General features: G+C 52.0%; 3 protein-coding genes across 3 annotated transcripts; 1 reads left to right on the top strand and 2 right to left on the bottom strand.

The window, feature by feature from the left end:
* Nucleotides 1–11,996: 11,996 nt before the first annotated feature.
* Nucleotides 11,997–12,377, bottom strand: LOC120991928 (histone H2B 1.1). Its single transcript, XM_040420658.1, has one exon. The coding sequence runs from the start codon at nt 12,375–12,377 to the stop codon at nt 11,997–11,999; it is 381 nt and encodes a 126-aa protein (XP_040276592.1).
* A 2,321-nt stretch (nt 12,378–14,698) lies between these two features.
* Nucleotides 14,699–15,097, bottom strand: LOC120991922 (histone H2A type 1-like). The gene has a single exon (XM_040420651.1). It carries the CDS (start codon nt 15,095–15,097, stop codon nt 14,705–14,707), a length of 393 nt encoding a protein of 130 aa, XP_040276585.1. The 3' UTR covers nt 14,699–14,704.
* A 3,186-nt stretch (nt 15,098–18,283) lies between these two features.
* LOC120991919 (histone H3) lies at nt 18,284–19,066 on the top strand. Its single transcript, XM_040420646.1, has one exon. The coding sequence runs from the start codon at nt 18,449–18,451 to the stop codon at nt 18,857–18,859; it is 411 nt and encodes a 136-aa protein (XP_040276580.1). The 5' UTR covers nt 18,284–18,448; the 3' UTR covers nt 18,860–19,066.
* Nucleotides 19,067–20,086: the final 1,020 nt, after the last annotated feature.

Below are 20,086 nucleotides of genomic sequence, written 5' to 3'. Positions count from 1 at the left end.
TGAAGGAGCTGCAGCCGCAGAGAAGACGGATCCAAAGACAGCTGGCAATATCCGGAGTGCTTGCTGCAGCAGAACACAGGTCCAGTGAAATGATAGCATACAAGTGAAGATACTCAAGCAAGAGCTACAACTCAAATGAGAAATATAATCCACACCCTACAAAGGAGGAGGGGTGATTTAAAGGCAGAGAAATCAAACGCAGGGAACAGCTGGGAGGAAGGAAACAGAAAGTAAAGACTTCATCACAGGGGCGGAGAAACAGAGCAGTGAGAACTCCTCCAAACTCTAGTAGTGACATCATCACAGGGGTGGAGAAACAGAGCTGTGAGAACGTCTCAAAACTCTGGTAGTGACATGTGCCCAATTTGGAGACCAAGAAGTTGCAGGGGCTGACCCCTGTCAGTCAGTTCATGTAGGCGTGTGCACACTTACTGCTCCACCATGTTGCACGTCCCCGTGATGTTCACCATCTATTTGGATATCTGCTCTATCAAGTTTCCATGTTCTTTTCTGTGCCTACCATGGTGATCGCGGTTAGCGGCGAATCAGGGTTCCACGCCAGAGAGGGAGCGTGAGAAAGAGAGACCACATCCAAGGGAGGTCAATGGCTGCAATGGGATGAAGCGGAAATGTGGGAGAAGCTATTAAAGCAGAAGGATCGAATGAAAGGGCCAATTAAAGACGAATTTTAGAAATTTAAGTCCTTGTCACCTATGCAGAGCAGGGGTTTATTCATGTCAAAAATTGTAAAATGTTCACTGCAGAACACTCCAGTGATGCCCGTGATCTGATTTGGGTGCCACCCTGCTGTGAACGGGGATCCTTCTCCTCATCCTCCAGACCTAGACAGTACGCCTGCTACTGCCCACCGCAGCAAGGGACCGAGCACACCAAAGGCAGCTCCAAGGAGTTCCCTGACGTGGCAGTTCTTCAGACAATGTGCTGACGAGAAGACACGAGTGGTTTGCACGCTGTGCAATCAGAGCCTGAAGCGAAGCATAAACGTTCTCCACCTGAGCACAACCTGCATGTGTAGTGTACGGGGACGGTAATGCCCGTCACTACAAAAGGGTCACTTTGTGTGCTGTCGTGTCCCCTTATTTATGGGGAGGTTGGTTATAAAATGTAATGTAATGTAATGCTATGTATTTCCCTGTTACTGTGAAACTTGCATGTACAGGCCTGCTAGGGGTGTCATTCCAGCTCTTGGTCATTAGAGGGAGCTAGGGAGCCCTAGTTTATATAAGGCCCAGTCAGGGAAGAGACAGTCAGTCTAAGGAAGGAGTCTAGTCTAAGTGTCTGTCTAAAGCTGCAGCCTGTAGTCTGAAGCTGGAGCTTAGACTATGTCAGAGACCAGTCCAGGCCTGAAGCCTGCGGACCAGGAGAAGGTATTGCAGTCCCTGTAACCGGGTTCCAAATCCAAGGAGAAGGTTCCCCTCCTGAATATATATATGCAGAAGCAGGAAGACCACTGTTCAGAAGTTTCTAGAGTCTGAGGAAGCTGAGAGAGACAGAGGCAAAGCTCAGGAAAGCAAGAGGTACTCAAGATAACAGAGGAGGTACTTGATAGAGAGAAAACCAAGGATATACGCCAGAGTTAAGGTATTGGGCCTTGGAGAAGATTTTCTATGTCCCAGGATCAGTCAGGAATAGAGTGCAAGCTCCTGTACTGCAAGTCCTGTGTTTCACACTCTGTAGTTACCTTGCTGAACTGTATTGCCTGCATCAACCGTATTGAAAGATCGACTGTATGCAAAGGAACTGCGATTCCATAAATGTCCCTGTATTGATGATGACTACTAAAGTTGGAGTTCTGTTTTAACATCACGTGGTTCCTCATTTATTCCTGCTATCAGCAAACGGCGTGCCACCGTTTAATTGGCACTGGCGTCACGAACTTTCTATCATCACCTGCCCTTGCAGAGAGTCAGCCGTACCAGGTTAGTGTCTATTGCACTACATCACTCAGAAACACTTCTAAACACAACTTGAGTACGCTGCACCTCTCTTTTGGCGTCACGAACAGGATACGCACGCTTTCTAGTGCAAGAAGCGTGAACTTTGTGCCTTATACCGTTGCCCTGTGACCAAAGTGACAAATTGCCTGTTTATTTAAAGTGGACTTTGTGGACTGAAAATCATACCCAAAGTGTACCGAAAACCCCTAAAAAGCGCTGTGCAGTGTTGCGCTAACCAGAGGAAGAAAATCGCCACATTGGAGTGTGGTTTTATGGACTTTTCATCATCCTGCTTGCTGTCAGTGAATAGACAGCGTTTCTTGCTAAAGATGGCCGCTGGGCTTGCTGAATTTACTGCTGCGTCATCTTCATCCCGAAAAGGCGGGAAAAATTGGCGCCTTTCTGAGGAAATAGCGGGAAGGAGTTCAAGGTCAGGCGCCACTGCTTATCTGGACATTTGCATGTCGGCCAGCATGGACTCTGCCTTCCATATACTGGAATACCTGGGGGGCGGCCTCCCAGTGCAATGGGAGGAGCTGGCTGATTTAATTGGCGCGACCCTATCGCTCTCCAGAGAAGGATCGAGCATGTTGGAAAGTGAGCAGAGCGTTGCTGCAGCATCCGCGCCTGACATACCAGAGATGAATGACATTGGTGTAGAGCCAGAGGAGGCTCCACCGGCCTACTCTCCGGGACCGGAGAAACCCGCCTGCCGCCCATGGGAGAAAGAACCAGAGCCCTGCTATGGCTCTTGGAGAGACTTCTTTCAGCCCTCTTTCAAGTGGTCTTCGTTGATGGCAGAGATCCGGGAGGCCGCTATCAAGCGGAATACAAAGACTAAGATCTATTATGAGGAATTGACCAAGTCTATCCATGAACGACACACCAACACCCAACCCCGCCTGGAAAGGAGAAAGGGGTTGGTGGTGTCCTTTGACAAAACCCGTGGCTACGGGTTCATCCAAGATTATGTGACTGGCAGAGACCTGTATGTTAACAGAAGGTCTGTCAAGAGAGACTACCTCCCTTCCTATCAGCACAGCCTCCGCGAGGGAGAGGAAGTGGAGTACACCCCTGCCGAGAGCCTGAGAGGCCCTTATGCAACTGCCGTGACCCGTCCCCAGCGAGGACCTGAGGACTGGGAAGCAGAAGAAGAAGACTACTCTGGCTGCGAGCGGGAACCGGAACGCTCTCCAGAGCCGGCCCATCACGCCTTCCAGGAGCGGAGCTCCTTCATTGGGCCCAATGTCTTCTGGCAGCCAACCGTGTTGGAAAAATGGGTGAGCCCCTATCCTTCCCCCGAGCTGCCTCGTCGGGAGAAGACCATGAGAGAAATGGAAAATTTAAAAGGACTTCAAAATACCTTTGAGAACATCCGGAGGGGTCGGAGACCCGATGCATCACCAGAACCTGCAGAGGCCGAGTCCGCGCCATCGTTGACTGTACCTGCGCCGGCGGCGCCAGCAGATGACAGCGACTCTGACACAGAGAGCATCGGTGAACAGATTGTCCGGCTGGAGGAGAAGTTGCGGGAGCTGCGCAAGATCGCGACCGCCAGGATCCAGACGCCGCCAAAGACGGACGAGGTAAGGGTGCCTGTCACCACCCGTAGACCACCTTCTGCTACCACCGCTCCGTCGGTGCCCCAAAGGAGACCCCCTGTTGCTGGAAGTTGCTGCACCGAGCCCACCGGACCGCTTGCGGCAGCGGTATCAACTCCAGTCCATCCCACCATTATCATGCCGGGACCGGTACGGTCCAACCAAGGGTTTACCCCTAGGCCCATGGGGCCAATACCTATTAGGGGCCCCTTTACTCTGCAGCTGCCCCCTAACACCGTTATGTGGGCCCATCCTCCTGTAGAGGACTACTACAGGCCATATTTGCCAGCAGGGCCTAGTGATTATGATGTGTCACTGTGAATCAGCCTGCTAGGCCTTTGATTTATTTCATCCGAGAATGATGTTATTAACCCTTCCAGGACAGGAGTCCTACGTTCCTGGTCCTTTGTTGCTGCTGCCAGTTCATCCACGGCTCAGTGGTAGGTGTTAACCACTGAAATTACAAGGTCAACAAAGGCCAAGTTTGTTTCCAGGACCTCCTGCCTGCTTTTGCTACCCCACGCCAAGTTGTGCCTGTTCCTGAGTTGCACCTTTTACCCTTCACCCCCTTTTCAGGTTGATCAGGGGTATTACAGCACTTGTCTTTGCTGTCCTTTTATTGTGCAACTTCATACTAAGGAACCGTGCCCGGAGACAGACTCAAAAGAACCTGAGCCTCTGAGATTTTTGCTCTTTTAAAAGGAAATGTGCCCAGAGATGGACTCCACCGCACGAGAGCCTCTGTGATTTATAGGAAAATAACCTGGGTACGGACTCATGTTTGTTCTTTGAGCCTCCAAGAACTTTTATACTGTTTTATCTATTTTACTGTTCTATTATGGACTTATTCATTGTCATGGACTATCCTGGTTATAATGTTACGCTGTGCCAGGTCAGCGCCCCAGTTCCATTCATTATCCTGAGAGAAGAGAACGACGCCCCTTGTCACTACCCTGCACCTTTGGACCTCAATTGGACCTGATCTGAATGTAAATGCAGATGAATTACATATATGTATGCCTGCATGTGTCTTTTCTGTTTCAGGTAGAGATCCCAGTTGGGCGAGCCTTGATGGAGTACGAGGGCGTACTCAGCTTAAAGCAGTGGGGTATGTAGTGTACGGGGACGGTAATGCCCGTCACTACAAAAGGGTCACTTTATGTGCTGTCGTGTCCCCTTATTTATGGGGAGGTTGGTTATAAAATGTAATTGAATGTAATGCATGTATTTCCCTGTTACTGTGAAACTTGCATGTACAGGCCTGCTAGGGGTGTCATTCCAGCTTCTGGTCATTAGAGGGAGCTAGGGAGCCCTAGTTTATATAAGGCCCAGTCAGGGAAGGAAAAGTCAGTCTAGTCTAGAGTCTTAAGTGGGAGTCTACAGCTGCAGCCTGTAGTCTGAAGTTGGAGCTTAGACTATGTCAGAGACAAGTCCAGGCCTGAAGCCTGCGGACCAGGAGAGGGTATTGTAGTCCCTGTAACCGGGTTACAAATCCAAGGAGAAGGTTCCCCTCCTGAATCTATATATGCAGAAGCAGGAAGACCACTGTTAAACAGCCTGGGAAGTCAGAAGTTTCCAGAAGCTGAGAGGGAGACAGAGGCAAGCTCAGGAAAGCAAGAGGTACTCAAGACAACAGAGGAGGTACTTGTTAGAGATAAAGCCAAGGATATACGCCAGAGCTAGGGCATTGGACCTTGGAGAAGAGTTTCTATGTTCCAGGATCAGTCAGGAATAGAGTGCAAGCTCCTGTACTGCAAGTCCTGTGTTTCACACTCTGTAGTTACCTTGCTGAACTGTATTGCCTGCATCGACCGTATTGAAAGATCGACTGTATGCAAAGGAACTGCGATTCCATAAATGTCCCTGTATTGATGATGACTACTAAAGTTGGAGTTCTGTTTTAACATCACGTGGTTCCTCATTTATTCCTGCTATCAGCAAACGGCGTGCCACCGTTTAATTGGCACTGGCGTCACGAACTTTCTATCATCACCTGCCCTTGCAGAGAGTCAGCCGTACCAGGTTAGTGTCTATTGCACTACATCACCCAGAAACACTTCTAAACACAACTTGAGTACGCTGCACATGACCAGGCATCTAAGTACAAAGCAGGAGCTGCAGTGGAGAAGACACCTCAAAAACCAAGAAAGGTCTCTGACTCCTCCTGCTTCCTCTTCTGCTGCAGTCGTGGCCTCTTCATCCACCTCTGGAGTGACAGTGCCACCTGCCACCCCGCAGAGGATCTGCAGGCAACACCACCACCTGGGTCACCAAGCATCTCCACAATGTCCCACGGAAGCGTTCAGCTCTCTATCTCCCAAACACTGGAGAGGAAGAGGAAGTACCCCCTACCCACCCGCCATCCCTGGCCCTGAATGCCAGCATTTCTAAATTACTGGCCTTTGAAATGCTGTCATTCCGTCTGGTGGAGACGGAGAGTTTTATAGGCCTTATGGCGGTGGCTGTCCCACAGTACGTCGTGCCCAGCCGCCACTACTTTTCCAGGAGAGCCATCCCTTCCCTGCACAACCAAGTGGGGGACAAAATCAGGTGTGGACTGCGCAACGCCATCTGTGGCAAGGTGCACCTGACTACAGATACGTGGACCAGTAAGCACGGTCAGGGCCGCTATATCTCCATAACAGCACACTGGGTAAATGCAGTGGCGGCTGGGCCTGAGGCGGAGAGCAGTTTGGCGCATGTCCTTCCACCACCGAGGATTGCAGGGCGCTTCAGTTTGCCTCCTGTTGCTTCCTCCTCCGACTCGGCTTCCTCATCCTCTGCCGGCTCCTCATCCGGTCAGCGTAACCCCTTCACCACCAACTTCAGCACAGCCAGGGGGAAACGACAGCAGGCAGTGTTATAACGTATCTGTTTGGGGGACAAACCCCACACCGCGCAGGAGCTGTGGACGGGCCTTGAACAACAGACCGACGAGTGGTTGGTGCCAGTGAGCCTCAAGCCCGGCCTGGTGGTGTGCGATAATGGGCGAAATCTCGTAGCCGCTCTGGGCCTAGCCGGTTTGACGCACATCCCTTGCCTGGCGCATGCGCTGAATTTAGTGGTGCAGAGATTCCTTAAACATTACCCCGACATGTCAGAGCTGCTGCATAAAGTGCGGGCCGTCTGTGTGCGCTTCCGGCGTTCTACCCTGCTGCTGCTCGCCTGTCAGCGCTGCAGCGTAACTTCGGCCTTCCCGCTCACCGCCTCATATGCAACGTGCCCACCAGGTGGAACTCCACCTTGCACATGCTGGACAGACTGTGCGAGCAGCAGCAGGCCATAGTGGAGTTTCAGCTGCAGCACGCACGGGTCAGTCGCTCTGCGGAACAGCAACACTTCACCACCAATGACTGGGCCTCCATGTGAGACCTGTGTTCCTCGTTGCGCAGTTTCGAGTACTCCACCAACATGGCCAGTGCCGATAACGCCGTTCTCAGCGTTACTATCCCACTTCTATGCCTCCTTGAAAAAACGCTGCAGGCGATGATGGAAGAGGATGTGGTACAGGAGGAGGAGGAGGAAGAGGGATCATTTCATAGGGTTTCCAGCTAGTCATTCCCAAGTGCCTCCGAGGGTGGGTTCCTGCACCCACAACCCCAAGGTACACAATTGTCCAGCCAGGGCACAGTTCTGGAGGATGAGGAGGTGGAGGAGGAGGAGATGGAGGAGGAGGAACCATGTTCACAGCAGGGTGGCACCCAGACCAGCTCATGGCCATCACTGGTGCGTGGCTGGGGGGATACAGAGGACACAGACGATACACCTCCCACAGAGGACAGCTTGTCGTTGCCTCTGGGCAGCCTGGCACACATGAGCGATTACATGCTGCAGTGTCTCCACAACGACCGCCGAGTTGCCCACATTCTAACTTGTGCTGATTCCTGGGTGGCCACGCTGCTGGATCCCCGTTACACGGACCACGTACCGTCCTTAATTCCCTCACTGGAGGGTGATCGTAAGATGCGCGAGTACAAGCGCACGCTGGTAGACGCGCTGCTGGTGGCATTCATTGTCCCCATTGACTTCAATGGGGTTTGGGTTCGGGGTCAAGCTCGGGTCCCGAACTCGAACTTTTTTGTGAAGTTCGGCCGAACTCGAACATCCAGGTGTCCACTCAACTCTATTTGTCACTAAACATTTTGGAAGGAAAGGCGAGTTCTCTCAGGGGTATCTGTGCCCCCCGCCGCACCGAGCACCCGCTCTGGCCGGGCAGGAAAGCATGTCCATGGAAAACTCGCCCAGTTGGGGCCACACATCAAGTTTGCATGCCCAGAAGTCCAGGAGATCTTGGATCTTGGGTTACAGGGTGCAGTCCAAGTATGTCACCGCCTGCTGGTTCAGGTTCTGCTGGATGTCCTGCTGCTGGAGCTGGGTGGTTTCTTCAGAGGGCGGCTGAAGAAAGCTGCTCATTATAGACGGAAGTTGATGCATGTGATGCTGGTGATGCTTCTACCCCCCCCATCCCCCCCACACACACAACAGCCCCCCCAGTAAGACCTTAATGAGGACCGCCTGGTAATATGGAGACTGTACTATAGTGTGAAGGCTGAAATCTGTAGGCTGTAATATCATGTGGAGGCTGTTATATCATGTGGAGACTGGTAATATGGAGGCTGTAATGTAATGTGGAGGCTGTAATATAATATGGAGGCTATAATGTAATGTGGAGGCTGTAATATAATATGGAGACTATAATGTAATGTGAAGGCTATAATATAATATGGAGGCTGTAATATAATGTGGAGGCTGTAATATCATGTGGAGACTGGTAATATGGAGGCTGTAATGTAATGTGGAGGCTGTAATAGAATATGGAGGCTATAATGTAATGTGAAGGATATAATATGGAGGCTGTAATGTAATGTGGAGGCTGTAATGTAATGTGGAGCCTGGTAATATGGAGGCTGTAATATATGTGGAGCCTGGTAATATGGAGGCTGTAATATAATGTGGAAGCTGTAATATAATATGAAGGCTAAAATGTAATATGGAGGCTGTAATATAATATAGAGGCTATAATGTAATGTGGAGGCTGTAATATAATATGGAGGCTGTAATGTAATTTGGAGGCTGTAATATAATGTGGAAGCAGTAATATAATATGGAGGCTGTAATATAACGTGTAGGCTGTAATATAATATGGAGGCTATAATGTAATGTGGAGACTATAATATAACATGGAGGCTATAATGTAATGTGGAGGCTGTAAGATAATTTGGAGGCTGTAATGTAATGTGAAGGCTGTAATATAATATGGAGGCTATAATGTAATGTGGAGCCTGGTAATAGGGAGGCTGTAATATCTTGTGAAGCCTGGTAATATGGAGGCTGTAATATCTTGTGGAGGCTGTAATATCATGTGGAGCCTGATAATATGGAGGCTGTAATATGTTGTGGAGGCTGGTAATGTGAAGGCTTTAATATATTGTGGGGCCTGGTAATATGGAGTCTGTAATATAATATGAAGGCTGTAATATAATATTATGGCTGTAATTATAATGTGGAGGCTGTAATGTGAAGGCTGTTATATAATGTGGACGCTTGTAATGTAATGTGGTGGTTGTAATATAATGTGGAGGTTGTAATATAATGTGGAGGCCGTTATTTTGGAGGCTGTTATATAATGTGAAGTCTGTAAGATGAATGCTGTAATATCATGTGGAGGCTGGTAATATGGACGCTGCAATATTATGTGGAGGCTGTAATATAGTATGAAGTCTGTAATATCATGTGGAGGCTATAATGTAATGTGGAGGCTGTAAATAAGGAGGCTGTAATATAATGTTGAGGTTAATAATATAATATAGAGGCGTTAATATAATGCAGAGGATATAATGTAATTTACAGGCTGGTAATATGGAGGTTGTCAAGTTGATGTGGAGGCTGTGATGTAATGTGGAGGCTGAAAATATGGAGGCTGTAACATAATGTTTAAGCTGTGATGTAGAGGCCGGTAATACAGAGGCTGTAATATAATGTGAAGGCCAGTAATGTAATATAATATGGAGACTGTAATGTAGAGGCCGGTAATATGGAAGCTGTAATATAATGTGTAGGCCAGTAATGAAATATAGAGGCTGTAATGTAATGTGGAAGCTGGTAGTATGGAGGCTGTAATGTAATGTAGAGGCTAGTTATATGGAGGCTGTGATGTAATCTGGAGGCTGAATATATGGAGGCTGTAACATAATGTTTAGGCTGTGATGTAATGTAGAGGACGGTAATATGGAGTCTGCAATATAATGTGGAGGCTGTAATATAATTTGGAGTCTGTATGTAATGCAGAGGCTGGTAATATTAAGGCTGTGATGTAATGTGGAGGCTGGTAGTATGGAGGCTGTAATATAATGTAATGTGGAGGCTGGTAGTATGGAGGCTGTCATATAATGTGGAGGCTGTAATGTAATGTTTAGGCCGTGATGTTATGTAGAGGCCGGTAATATGGAGTCTGTAATATAATGTGGAGGCCGGTAATTTAACATGGAGACTGTTATGTAGAGGCCGTTAATACGGAGGCTGTAATATAACATGGAGGCTGGTAATATTTAGGCTGTAAAATAATGTGGAGGCTGTAATATGTTGTTGAGGTTGATAATATAATATGGAGGCTGGTAATATGGAGGCTGTAATATAATGCAGAGGCTGGTAATATGAAGGCTGTAATATAATGTAGAGGCTTTGATGTAATGTGGAGGCTGTTAGTATGGAGGCTGTAATGTAATGTTTAGGATGTGATGTAATGTAGAGGATGGTAATGTGGAGGCTGGTAATGTAACACGGAGACTGTAATGTAGAGGATGGTAATACGGAGGCTGTAATATAATGTGGAGGCCGGTAATGTAACATGGAGGCTGGTAATTTTTAGGCTGTAATATAATGTGGAGGCTTTAATGTAATGTAGAGGCTGTAATATGTTGTTGAGGTTGATAATATAATATGGAGGCTGTAATGTAAGGTGGAGGCTATAATGTAATGCAGAGGCTGTAATAGAATGTGGAGGCTGGTAGTATGGAGGCTGTAATGTAGAGGCTGTAATATAATGTGGAGGAAGATAATGTAATATGGAGGCTGTAATAGAAACATAGATGTAATATGGAGGCTGTAATATAAGGTGGAGGCTATAATGTAATGCAGAGGCTGTAATAGAATGTGGAGGCTGGTAGTATGGAGGCTGTAATATAATGTGGAGGTTGATAATATAATATAGAGACTTTATTTTAATGTGAAGGATATGATGTAATTTACAGGCTGGTAATATGGAGGCAGGAAAATGAAAACCACCAGCACTTCTGAGCTCAGCCAATCAGAGCTGGAGGGCGGGGCCTGGAGTTCAGGAACAGCCCCGCCCCCTCTCCGTGCAGTTCTCTTTCAGGTCCGCCCATGCTCCATATAAAGGAGGGCTCTGGGCTGAGCAGTCACTGCTCTCTGCTCCTCACACCTAGAAGATGTCTGGTCGCGGTAAAGGAGGGAAAGGGCTCGGGAAAGGCGGCGCCAAGCGGCACAGGAAGGTGCTCCGTGATAACATCCAGGGCATCACCAAGCCTGCCATCCGCCGCCTAGCTCGCAGGGGAGGCGTCAAGCGCATCTCCGGCCTCATCTATGAGGAGACTCGCGGGGTGCTGAAAGTCTTCCTGGAGAACGTCATCCGGGACGCCGTCACCTACACCGAGCACGCCAAGAGGAAGACCGTCACCGCCATGGACGTGGTCTACGCGCTCAAGCGCCAGGGCCGCACTCTCTACGGCTTCGGGGGTTAATGCTGCCGCCTCCGTCCTCACAGCACAAAGGCTCTTCTCAGAGCCGCCCACATCTTCCCGGGGAGGAGCTACAATTCCACTGAGGGGTTAACACTGCCCGCACGTCAGGGGATCAGCGGCGCCCTGTGCTCAGTACAGCCGGAGGTCTACATTACAGAAACCCCTCAATAATCTGTGTAAATCCCGAGCCCCGGGTGTTCTCCACCGCAGCTACGGGACGAGCTGTGCTCGGAGACTGAGGGGTTAATCCGTCCCGCCAATGAGCGGCGCTGGTACAGGTCACATGACCGGCTCCTCCTGTAAATCAGCATCTCAACTATAGGCGGGAAATTCAAATGAGTGACGAGATCCTGAGCTCTCCCAGCCAATAGGAGCAGAGCTCTGGACCCCGCAGCCGTTATGTGCCCGTAGGAGCCTCGTCCTCCTGCACTGAGCGGCCGCACAGCCTCTCTCCAGGGAGCGCCACACTGAGGAGGATGATGGGAGTAGTGATCGGGCATGGAGGAGGAGGAGGAGGGGAGCTTGTAGTGTAACTTCCGATAGCGTTACCGCATCTCATCTAGCTGACAGGGAGGAAAACCGCAGCCACTGTGAGAACGGGGAGACCCGGGAGCAGCTCCGCTGGAGACAGGGTGGGGGCTCTGAGAAGAGCCTTTGGGTCCGGAGATCAGCGGCGCTCACTTGGCGCTGGTGTACTTGGTGACGGCCTTGGTGCCCTCGGAGACGGCGTGCTTGGCCAGCTCTCCGGGCAGCAGCAGGCGCACGGCGGTCTGGATCTCCCGGGAGGTGATGGTGGAGCGCTTGTTGTAGTGAGCCAGGCGGGAGGCTTCCCCTGCGATGCGCTCGAAGATGTCGTTGACGAAGGAGTTCATGATGCCCATGGCCTTGGAGGAGATGCCGGTGTCGGGGTGGACCTGCTTCAGCACCTTGTAGACGTAGATGGCATAGCTCTCCTTCCTGCTCTTCCTCCGCTTCTTGCCGTCCTTCTTCTGAACCTTGGTGACGGCTTTCTTGGAGCCCTTCTTGGGCGCTGGGGCGGACTTGGCTGGCTCGGGCATTCTGACGGAAGACAAAATCTCGTCTGTTCTCCTCCTGCCACCGCGGCGGTATTTATACACGGGCCATGCAAATGAGCTGCTACTGACTGCGCGCCGATCTACTGGAGGAGAGGGTCACGTGGTGTCTCCACTGCTCCCAATTGGCAGCCTCACATCCATCCAGCTGAGCCGGGGGCGGAGCAAATAGAGGGGCGGGGCTAACATACATCCATTCAACAGAGCCGGGGGACGGAGCAGCAAGAAGGGAGGGGCTCACATCCATCCATTCAGATGAGCCGGGGGCGGGGCTCACATACATCCATTCAGCAGAGCCGGGGGCGGAGCAAATAGAGGGGCGGGGCTCACATCCATCCAGCTGAGCAGGGGGCGGAGCAAATAGAGAGGCGGGGCTCACATCCATCCATTCAGCAGAGCAACAGGAGAGGCGTGGCTCACATACATCCATTCAGCTAAGCCGGGGGCGGGGCAAAAAGAAAGGCGGGGCTCACATACATCCATTCAGCAGAGCCGGGGGGCGGAGCAGCAAGAAGGGAGGGGCGTGGCTCACATACATCCATCTATTCAGCAGAGCCGGGGGGCGGAGCAGCAAGAAGGGAGGGGCTCACATTCATTCAGATGAGCAGGAGGGGTGGTGCTCACATCCATCCATTTAGATAAGCCGGGGGCGGGGCTAGCAGCTCTCTTCAGTCTATCAGGGCCTCGCTGCTCGGCTGATAACCGCCCCTCCCTGCGCGCCGCCCCCTGCTGGTAGTGATGCCGCCGCTGAGTGTACTGTGCGTGCAGGGGGGTCGTGCTCTCTATCCCTGGACACCAGCGCAGCGATGGAGCCGCTCTTCTCCGCACAGTGAATACGGGACTGTTCTCCCCTTCTCCGGTGGGGAGCGGGAGAAGGCGGCCACTGACGGGTTAATACTGAGCAGGCTATGGGGGCGGGGCTATAGAACTAGAACCATGGCTTTTGAAATTCCCGCTCAATTACCGTCCGGTAAGAATTCAGCAGCCGTGGACAAGCTCCGCCCCCGGCTCATCTGAATGGATGGATGTGAGCCCCGCCCCTCCTGCTGTTCCGCCCCCCGGCTCAGTGAATTAAAAATAGATATGAGCCCCGCCCCTCCTGCTGTCTCCGCCCCCCGCTCTTCTCAGAGCCCCCACCTTCTCTAGGGCGGAGCTGCCGCATTGTGTGAATACATGGAAGCCTCATGTCCGAGGCGGATTATTCCCTCATTATAGACCACTGATCGGGAGGATGGGGGGAGTAGTGATCGTATACTCGGGAGGATGGGGGGAGTAGTGATCGGCCAAAGAGAAGGATGGGGGAGTAGTGATCAGACACTGAGGAGGATGGGGGAGTAGTGATCAGACACTGAGGAGGATGGGGGAGTAGTGATCAGACACTGAGGAGGATGGGGGAGTAGTGATCAGACACTGAGGAGGATGAGGGGAGTAGTGATCAGACAGTGAGGAGGATGGGGGAGTAGTGATCAGACAGTGAGGAGGATGGGGGAGTAGTGATCAGACAGTGAGGAGGATGGGGGAGTAGTGATCAGACAGTGAGGAGGATGGGGGAGTAGTGATCAGACACTGAGGAGGATGGGGGGAGTAGTGATCAGACAGTGAGGAGGATGGGGGAGTAGTGATCAGACAGTGAGGAGGATGGGGGAGTAGTGATCAGACAGTGAGGAGGATGGGGGAGTAGTGATCAGACAGTGAGGAGGATGGGGGAGTAGTGATCAGACACTGAGGAGGATGGGGGAGTAATGATCAGACACTGAGGAGGATGGGGGAGTAGTGATCAGACAGTGAGGAGGATGGGGGAGTAATGATCAGACACTGAGGAGGATGGGGAGTAGTGATCAGACACTGAGGAGGATGGGGGAGTAGTGATCAGACACTGAGGAGGATGGGGGGAGTAGTGATCAGACACTGAGGAGGATCGGGGAGTAGTGATCAAACAGTGAGGAGGATGGAGGGAGTAATGATCGGCCAGAGAGCAGTTGGGCAATCAGCGCAGAGCAGGAGAAGGGGCGGAGCTATAGGACAAGTGCTTTGCAGTGATTGGCTGATCTCTGGCTTTTGAAATTCCCGCTCAATTACAGTCCGGTCAGAATCCAGCGGCCGTGGAGGAGCAGTCCATTACACACAGGGGACGAACCCTCCACAGCAGCAATGTCTGCCCGTACTCGCAGCAGGTCAGGAGCGGTAAGTGCCCCTGTGTGACGCCTCCTCCAGAGCGGAGATCAGCGGCATCGCCAGCTCAGTCGTACAGACCATGTGGGGGGCTCTTAGAAGAGCCTTTGGTTCCGGGGGGCACAGCAGCAGAGCCGGGCTCACTTGCTCTTGGCCGACTTGGTGCTCTCGGTCTTCTTGGGCAGCAGCACGGCCTGGATGTTGGGCAGGACGCCTCCCTGGGCGATGGTGACGCCGCCCAGCAGCTTGTTGAGCTCCTCGTCGTTGCGCACGGCCAGCTGCAGGTGGCGGGGGATGATGCGGGTCTTCTTGTTGTCGCGGGCGGCATTGCCGGCCAGCTCCAGGATCTCGGCGGTGAGATACTCGAGCACAGCGGCCAAGTAGACGGGAGCGCCGGCGCCCACCCTCTGGGCGTAGTTGCCCTTGCGGAGGAGCCTGTGCACTCGGCCGACCGGGAACTGGAGCCCTGCCCGGGAGGAGCGGGTCTTGGCCTTAGCCCGGACTTTGCCTCCTTGTTTGCCGCGTCCAGACATCGTTCTCTACAGCAAGGAAGACTCTGATGTGTGTGATCCGGAGGAGCCGCCTTTATAGGCGGCTGCTCCGCCCCCAGCGCCGCTCATTGGGTGGATTAGAAGCCGCCAGCGAAGACAAGACTCGTGGAGAAGCCAATGAGCGGCGCTGGGCGTGGCTTATGACGCGAGTACAGGTCACATGACCGTCTCCTCCTGTAGATCAGCAGCTCATTTGCAGTTGGGGACTATAGGCGGGAAATTCAAATGAGCGACGAGGTGCTGAGCTCTCCCAGCCAATAGGAGCAGAGCTCTGGACCCCTCAGCCGTTATGTGCCTGTAGGGGCGGAGCCTCGTCCTCCCGCCCTGCACTGAGCGGCCGCACAGCTCGCTGATCCGCAGCCATTCATAGCGGGAGCAGAGCTCAGCTGAAGTGTATAAGGGGAGCAGTGATCTGCCAGAGAGGAGGATGAGGGGAGCAGTGCCAGAGAGGAGGATGAGGGGAGTAGTGATCGGGCACTAAGTATGAGGAAAGTAGTTATATGCTATTGAGGAGGATGAGGGGAGTAGTGATTGGGCAGAGAGCAGTTGGGCGATGAGGAGAATGAGGGAAGTAGTTATATGGTACTGAGGATGATTAGGGGAGTAGTGGTCAGCCAGTGAGGAGAATGAGGGAAGTAGTGATCTGCTATTAATGAGGGGGGTGGTGATTGGGCACTGGGGAGGATAAGGGGAGTAGTGGTAATATAATATGGAGGCTGCAATGTAATATTGAGGCTATTATGTAATGTGGAGGCTGTAAATTTGAAGGCTGTTATATAATGTTGAGGTTGATAATATAGAGGCTTTAATATAATGCGGAGGATATAATGTAATTTACAGGCTTGTAATGTGGAGGCTGAAAATATGGAGGCTGTAACATAATGTTTAAGCTGTGATGTAATGTAGAGGCCGGTAATACGGAGTCTGTAATATAATTTGGAGGCTGTAATGCAGAGGCTGGTAATATGAAGGCTGCAATATAATGTGGAGGCTGTAATGTAGAGGCTGTAATTATGTGGAAGCTGAAATTATGGAGGTTGTTACATAATGTTTATGCTGTGATGTAATGTAGATGACGGTAATATGGAGTCTGTAATATAATGTGGAGGATGTAATGTGGAGGCTGGTAATATAAAGGCTGCAATATAATATGGAGGCTATAATGTAATGTAGAGGCTGAAAATATGAAGGCTGTAATATAATGTTGAGATTGATACAAAATGGAGGCTGGTAGTAGGGAGGCTGTAATGTAGAGGCTGGTAATACGGAGGCTGTCAATTAATATGGAGGCTGTAACAATGTTTAAGCTGTGATGTAATGTAGAGGCCGCTAATATGGAGGCTGTAATATAATATGGAGGCTGTAATGTAGAGGCTAGTTATATGGAGGCTGTAATGTAATCTGGAGACTGAATATATGTAGGTTGTAACATAATGTTTAGGCTGTAATGTAGAGGACGGTAATATGGAGTCTGCAATATAATGTGGAGGCTGGTAATGTAATGCAGAGGCTGGTAATATGGCTGTGATGTAATGTGGAGGCTGGTAGTATGGAGGCTGTAATATAATGTAATGTGGAGGCCGGTAGTTTGGAGGCTGTAATGTAGAGGCTAGTAATATGGAGGCTGTAATATAATGTAATGTGGAGGCTGGTAGTATGGAGGCTGTAATGTAGAGGCTAGTAAAATGGAGGCTGTCATATAATATGGAGGCTGTGGTGTAATATGGAGGCTGTAATGTAATGTTTAGGCCCTGATGTAATGTAGAGGCCAGTAATATGGAGTCTGTAATATATTGTGGAGGCCGGTAATTTAACATGGAGACTGTAATGTAGAGGCCGTTAATACGGAGGCTGTAATATAACATGGAGGCTGGTAATATTTAGGCTGTAAAAATAATGTAGAGGCTGTAATATGTTGTTGAGGTTGATAATGTGGAGGCTGTAATATAATGTAGAGGCTGTTAGTATGGAGGCTGTAATGTTTAGGATGTGATGTAAGAATTCAGCGGCCGTGGAGAAGCTCCGCCCCTGGCTCAGCTGAATGGATGATGTGAGCCCCGCCCCTGCCTCATCTGAATGGATGGATGTGCGTCCTGCTGCTCCGCCCCCCGGCTCAGTGAATGAATGGATGTGAGCCCCGCCCCTCCTCCTGCTCCGCCCCCGCTCTTCTCAGAGCCCCCACCTTCTCTAGGACGGAGCTGCCGCATTGTGTGAATACATGGAAGCCTCATGTCCGAGGCGGATTATTCCCTCATTATAGACCACTGATCGGGAGGATGGGGGGAGTAGTGATCGTATACTCGGGAGGATGAGGGGAGTAGTGATCGGCCAAAGAGAAGGATGGGGGAGTAGTGATCTGCTGATGGATGGATGTGAGCCCCGCCGTGCGCTCTATCCCCGGACACCAGCGCAGAGAGAAGGGGGCGGAGCTATAGAACAAGTGCTTTACAGTGATTGGCTGATCTCTGGCTTTTGAAATTCCCGCTCAATTACAGTCCGGTCAGAATTCAGCGGCCGTGGAGGAGAAGTCCATTACACACAGGGGCTCTGGTGGTCCGGCCGTCACACAGGGGCACTTACCGCTCCTGACCTGCTGCGAGTACGGGCAGACATTGCTGCTGTAGAGGGTTCGTCCCCTGTGTGTAATGGACTGCTCCTCCACGGCCGCTGAGCGGGATTTTCAAAATCCAGAGATCAGCCAATCACTGTAACGTACTAGTATTAACCCGTCAGTGGCCGCCTTCTCCCGCTCCCCACGACCGTCCTACCGGAGAACAGTCCCGTAGTCACTGTGCGGAGAAGAGCGGCTCCATCGCTGCGCTGGTGTCCAGGGATAGAGCGCACGACCCCCCTGCACGCACAGTACACTCAGCGGCGGCATCACTACCAACAGTGAGGGGCGGGGCGGTTATCAGCCGAGCAGCGAGGCCCTGATAGACGGAAGAGAGCGGCGCTGACAGGGTTAACCCGCCCCCTATTCCTGCCCGCAGAGGAGCGGAGCCCCCGCCCGCTGTGAGCGGAGAACGAGGGCAGAAGGGCGGAGTGGAGCTCGTCTGAGGAGGAGGCGGTGGGAAGAGACTGACCTCCCGCTTCATGTAGGAGGAGCTTATTACCTGAAGACACGCCCATCAGCTGGGATAGGATGAGCTCCGCCTCTTGTGAACGATGATTGGTAACGGAAGTTTTGGCGGGCACATCATTGTACGAATAAACCAATAGGGATGTAGGGGTGTGGTTTACATGAGCCAATGAGGACGAGGCCGGGAGTATAAATGATCTGCACGGTCCGCTCCTCACCTCATTCTCTTGCTGTGTACAGATCTCTGCAGAGCCATGGCCAGAACCAAGCAGACAGCGCGTAAGTCCACCGGCGGGAAAGCTCCCCGCAAGCAGCTGGCCACTAAGGCCGCCAGGAAGAGCGCCCCCGCCACTGGCGGAGTCAAGAAGCCTCACCGCTACCGCCCCGGGACCGTCGCTCTCCGGGAGATCCGGCGCTACCAGAAGTCCACCGAGCTGCTCATCCGGAAGCTGCCCTTCCAGCGCCTGGTGAGAGAGATCGCCCAGGACTTCAAGACCGACCTTCGCTTCCAGAGCTCGGCCGTCATGGCCCTGCAGGAGGCCAGCGAGGCTTACCTGGTCGGGCTCTTCGAGGACACCAACCTCTGCGCCATCCACGCCAAGCGGGTCACCATCATGCCCAAGGACATCCAGCTGGCCCGCAGGATCCGAGGGGAGAGGGCTTAGATCTGCGCCCCGCACCCAACAAAGGCTCTTCTCAGAGCCACCACCTCCTCCAGAGACGAGCTCCACTCCGCCCTTCATTCTCCACCTCTGCTCACAGGAGGCGGGTTAACCCTTTCAGCGCTCTAATTAGTAAGAGCAGTTCCTTTATTCTAAAAGCGCTCTCTGTATCTCCCCCCGTCTATCAGGGACTCGCTGACCGTGACCGATAACCGCCTCCATCCTCCCTGCCCCCCGCCATCTCCACTCAGCGCTGCTGGGGGCGGAGCTATAGGACAAGTGCTTTACAGTGATTGGCTGATCTCCTGGCTTTTGAAATTCCCGCTCAATTACAGTGCGGTCAGAATTCAGCGGCCAAACCCTCTACAGCAGCAATGTCTGCCCGGACTCCCTGCTCTTCCCTTCCGTCTCTTCGTCACAGACGTCCCCGCATTCTCCGCCATGTCCTGAGCTCCAATCCTATCCCCGCCCCCATAGCACCGGTGTATCCCCGAGTGCCCGGCTCTGTGGACCCATCCAGCCGCTCGTCCTTCACTACCTCCTCCTCAAGTGTCCAATCACTACTCCCCTCATCATCCTCAGTGTCTGATCACTACTCCCCCCATCCTCCTCAGTGTCCAATCACTACTCCCCCCATCCTCCTCACTGTCTGATCACTACTCCCCCCATCATCCTCAAGTGTCCAATCACTAACTACTCCCCCCATCATCCTCAGTGTCCAATCACTACTCCCCCCATCATCCTCAAGTGTCCAATCACTACTCCCCCCATCATCCTCAAGTGTCCAATAACTACTCCCCCCATCCCTCTCTCTGGCCGATCACTACTCCCCTCATCCTCCCGAGTATACGATCACTACTCCCTCATCCTCCCGATCAGTGGTCTATAATGAGGGAATAATCCGCCTCGGACATGAGGCTTCCATGTATTCACACAATGCGGCAGCTCCGTCCTAGAGAAGGTGGGGGCTCTGAGAAGAGCAGGAGATGGGGAGGCGGAGACAGCAGGAGGGGCGGGGAGGGGCTCACATCCATGTAATCAGCTGAGCCGGTGGGCGGAGCAGCAGGAGGGGCGGGGCTCATTTACATTCATTAAGCTAAGCCAGGGGGCGGAGCAGCAAGAGAGGAGGGGCTCACATCATCCATTCAGCTGAGCCGGGGGCGGAGCTTGTCCCCGGCCGCTGAATTCTAACCAGATGGTAATTGAGCGGGAATTTCAAAAGCCAAGGTA

The sequence above is a fragment of the Bufo bufo genome, chromosome 2 (genome assembly GCF_905171765.1).
Source record: "Bufo bufo chromosome 2, aBufBuf1.1, whole genome shotgun sequence".
Taxonomy (NCBI): domain Eukaryota; kingdom Metazoa; phylum Chordata; class Amphibia; order Anura; family Bufonidae; genus Bufo; species Bufo bufo.
The sequence above is the reverse complement of the archived record's forward strand: the minus strand, read 5'-3'. Positions and strand labels throughout refer to the sequence as shown.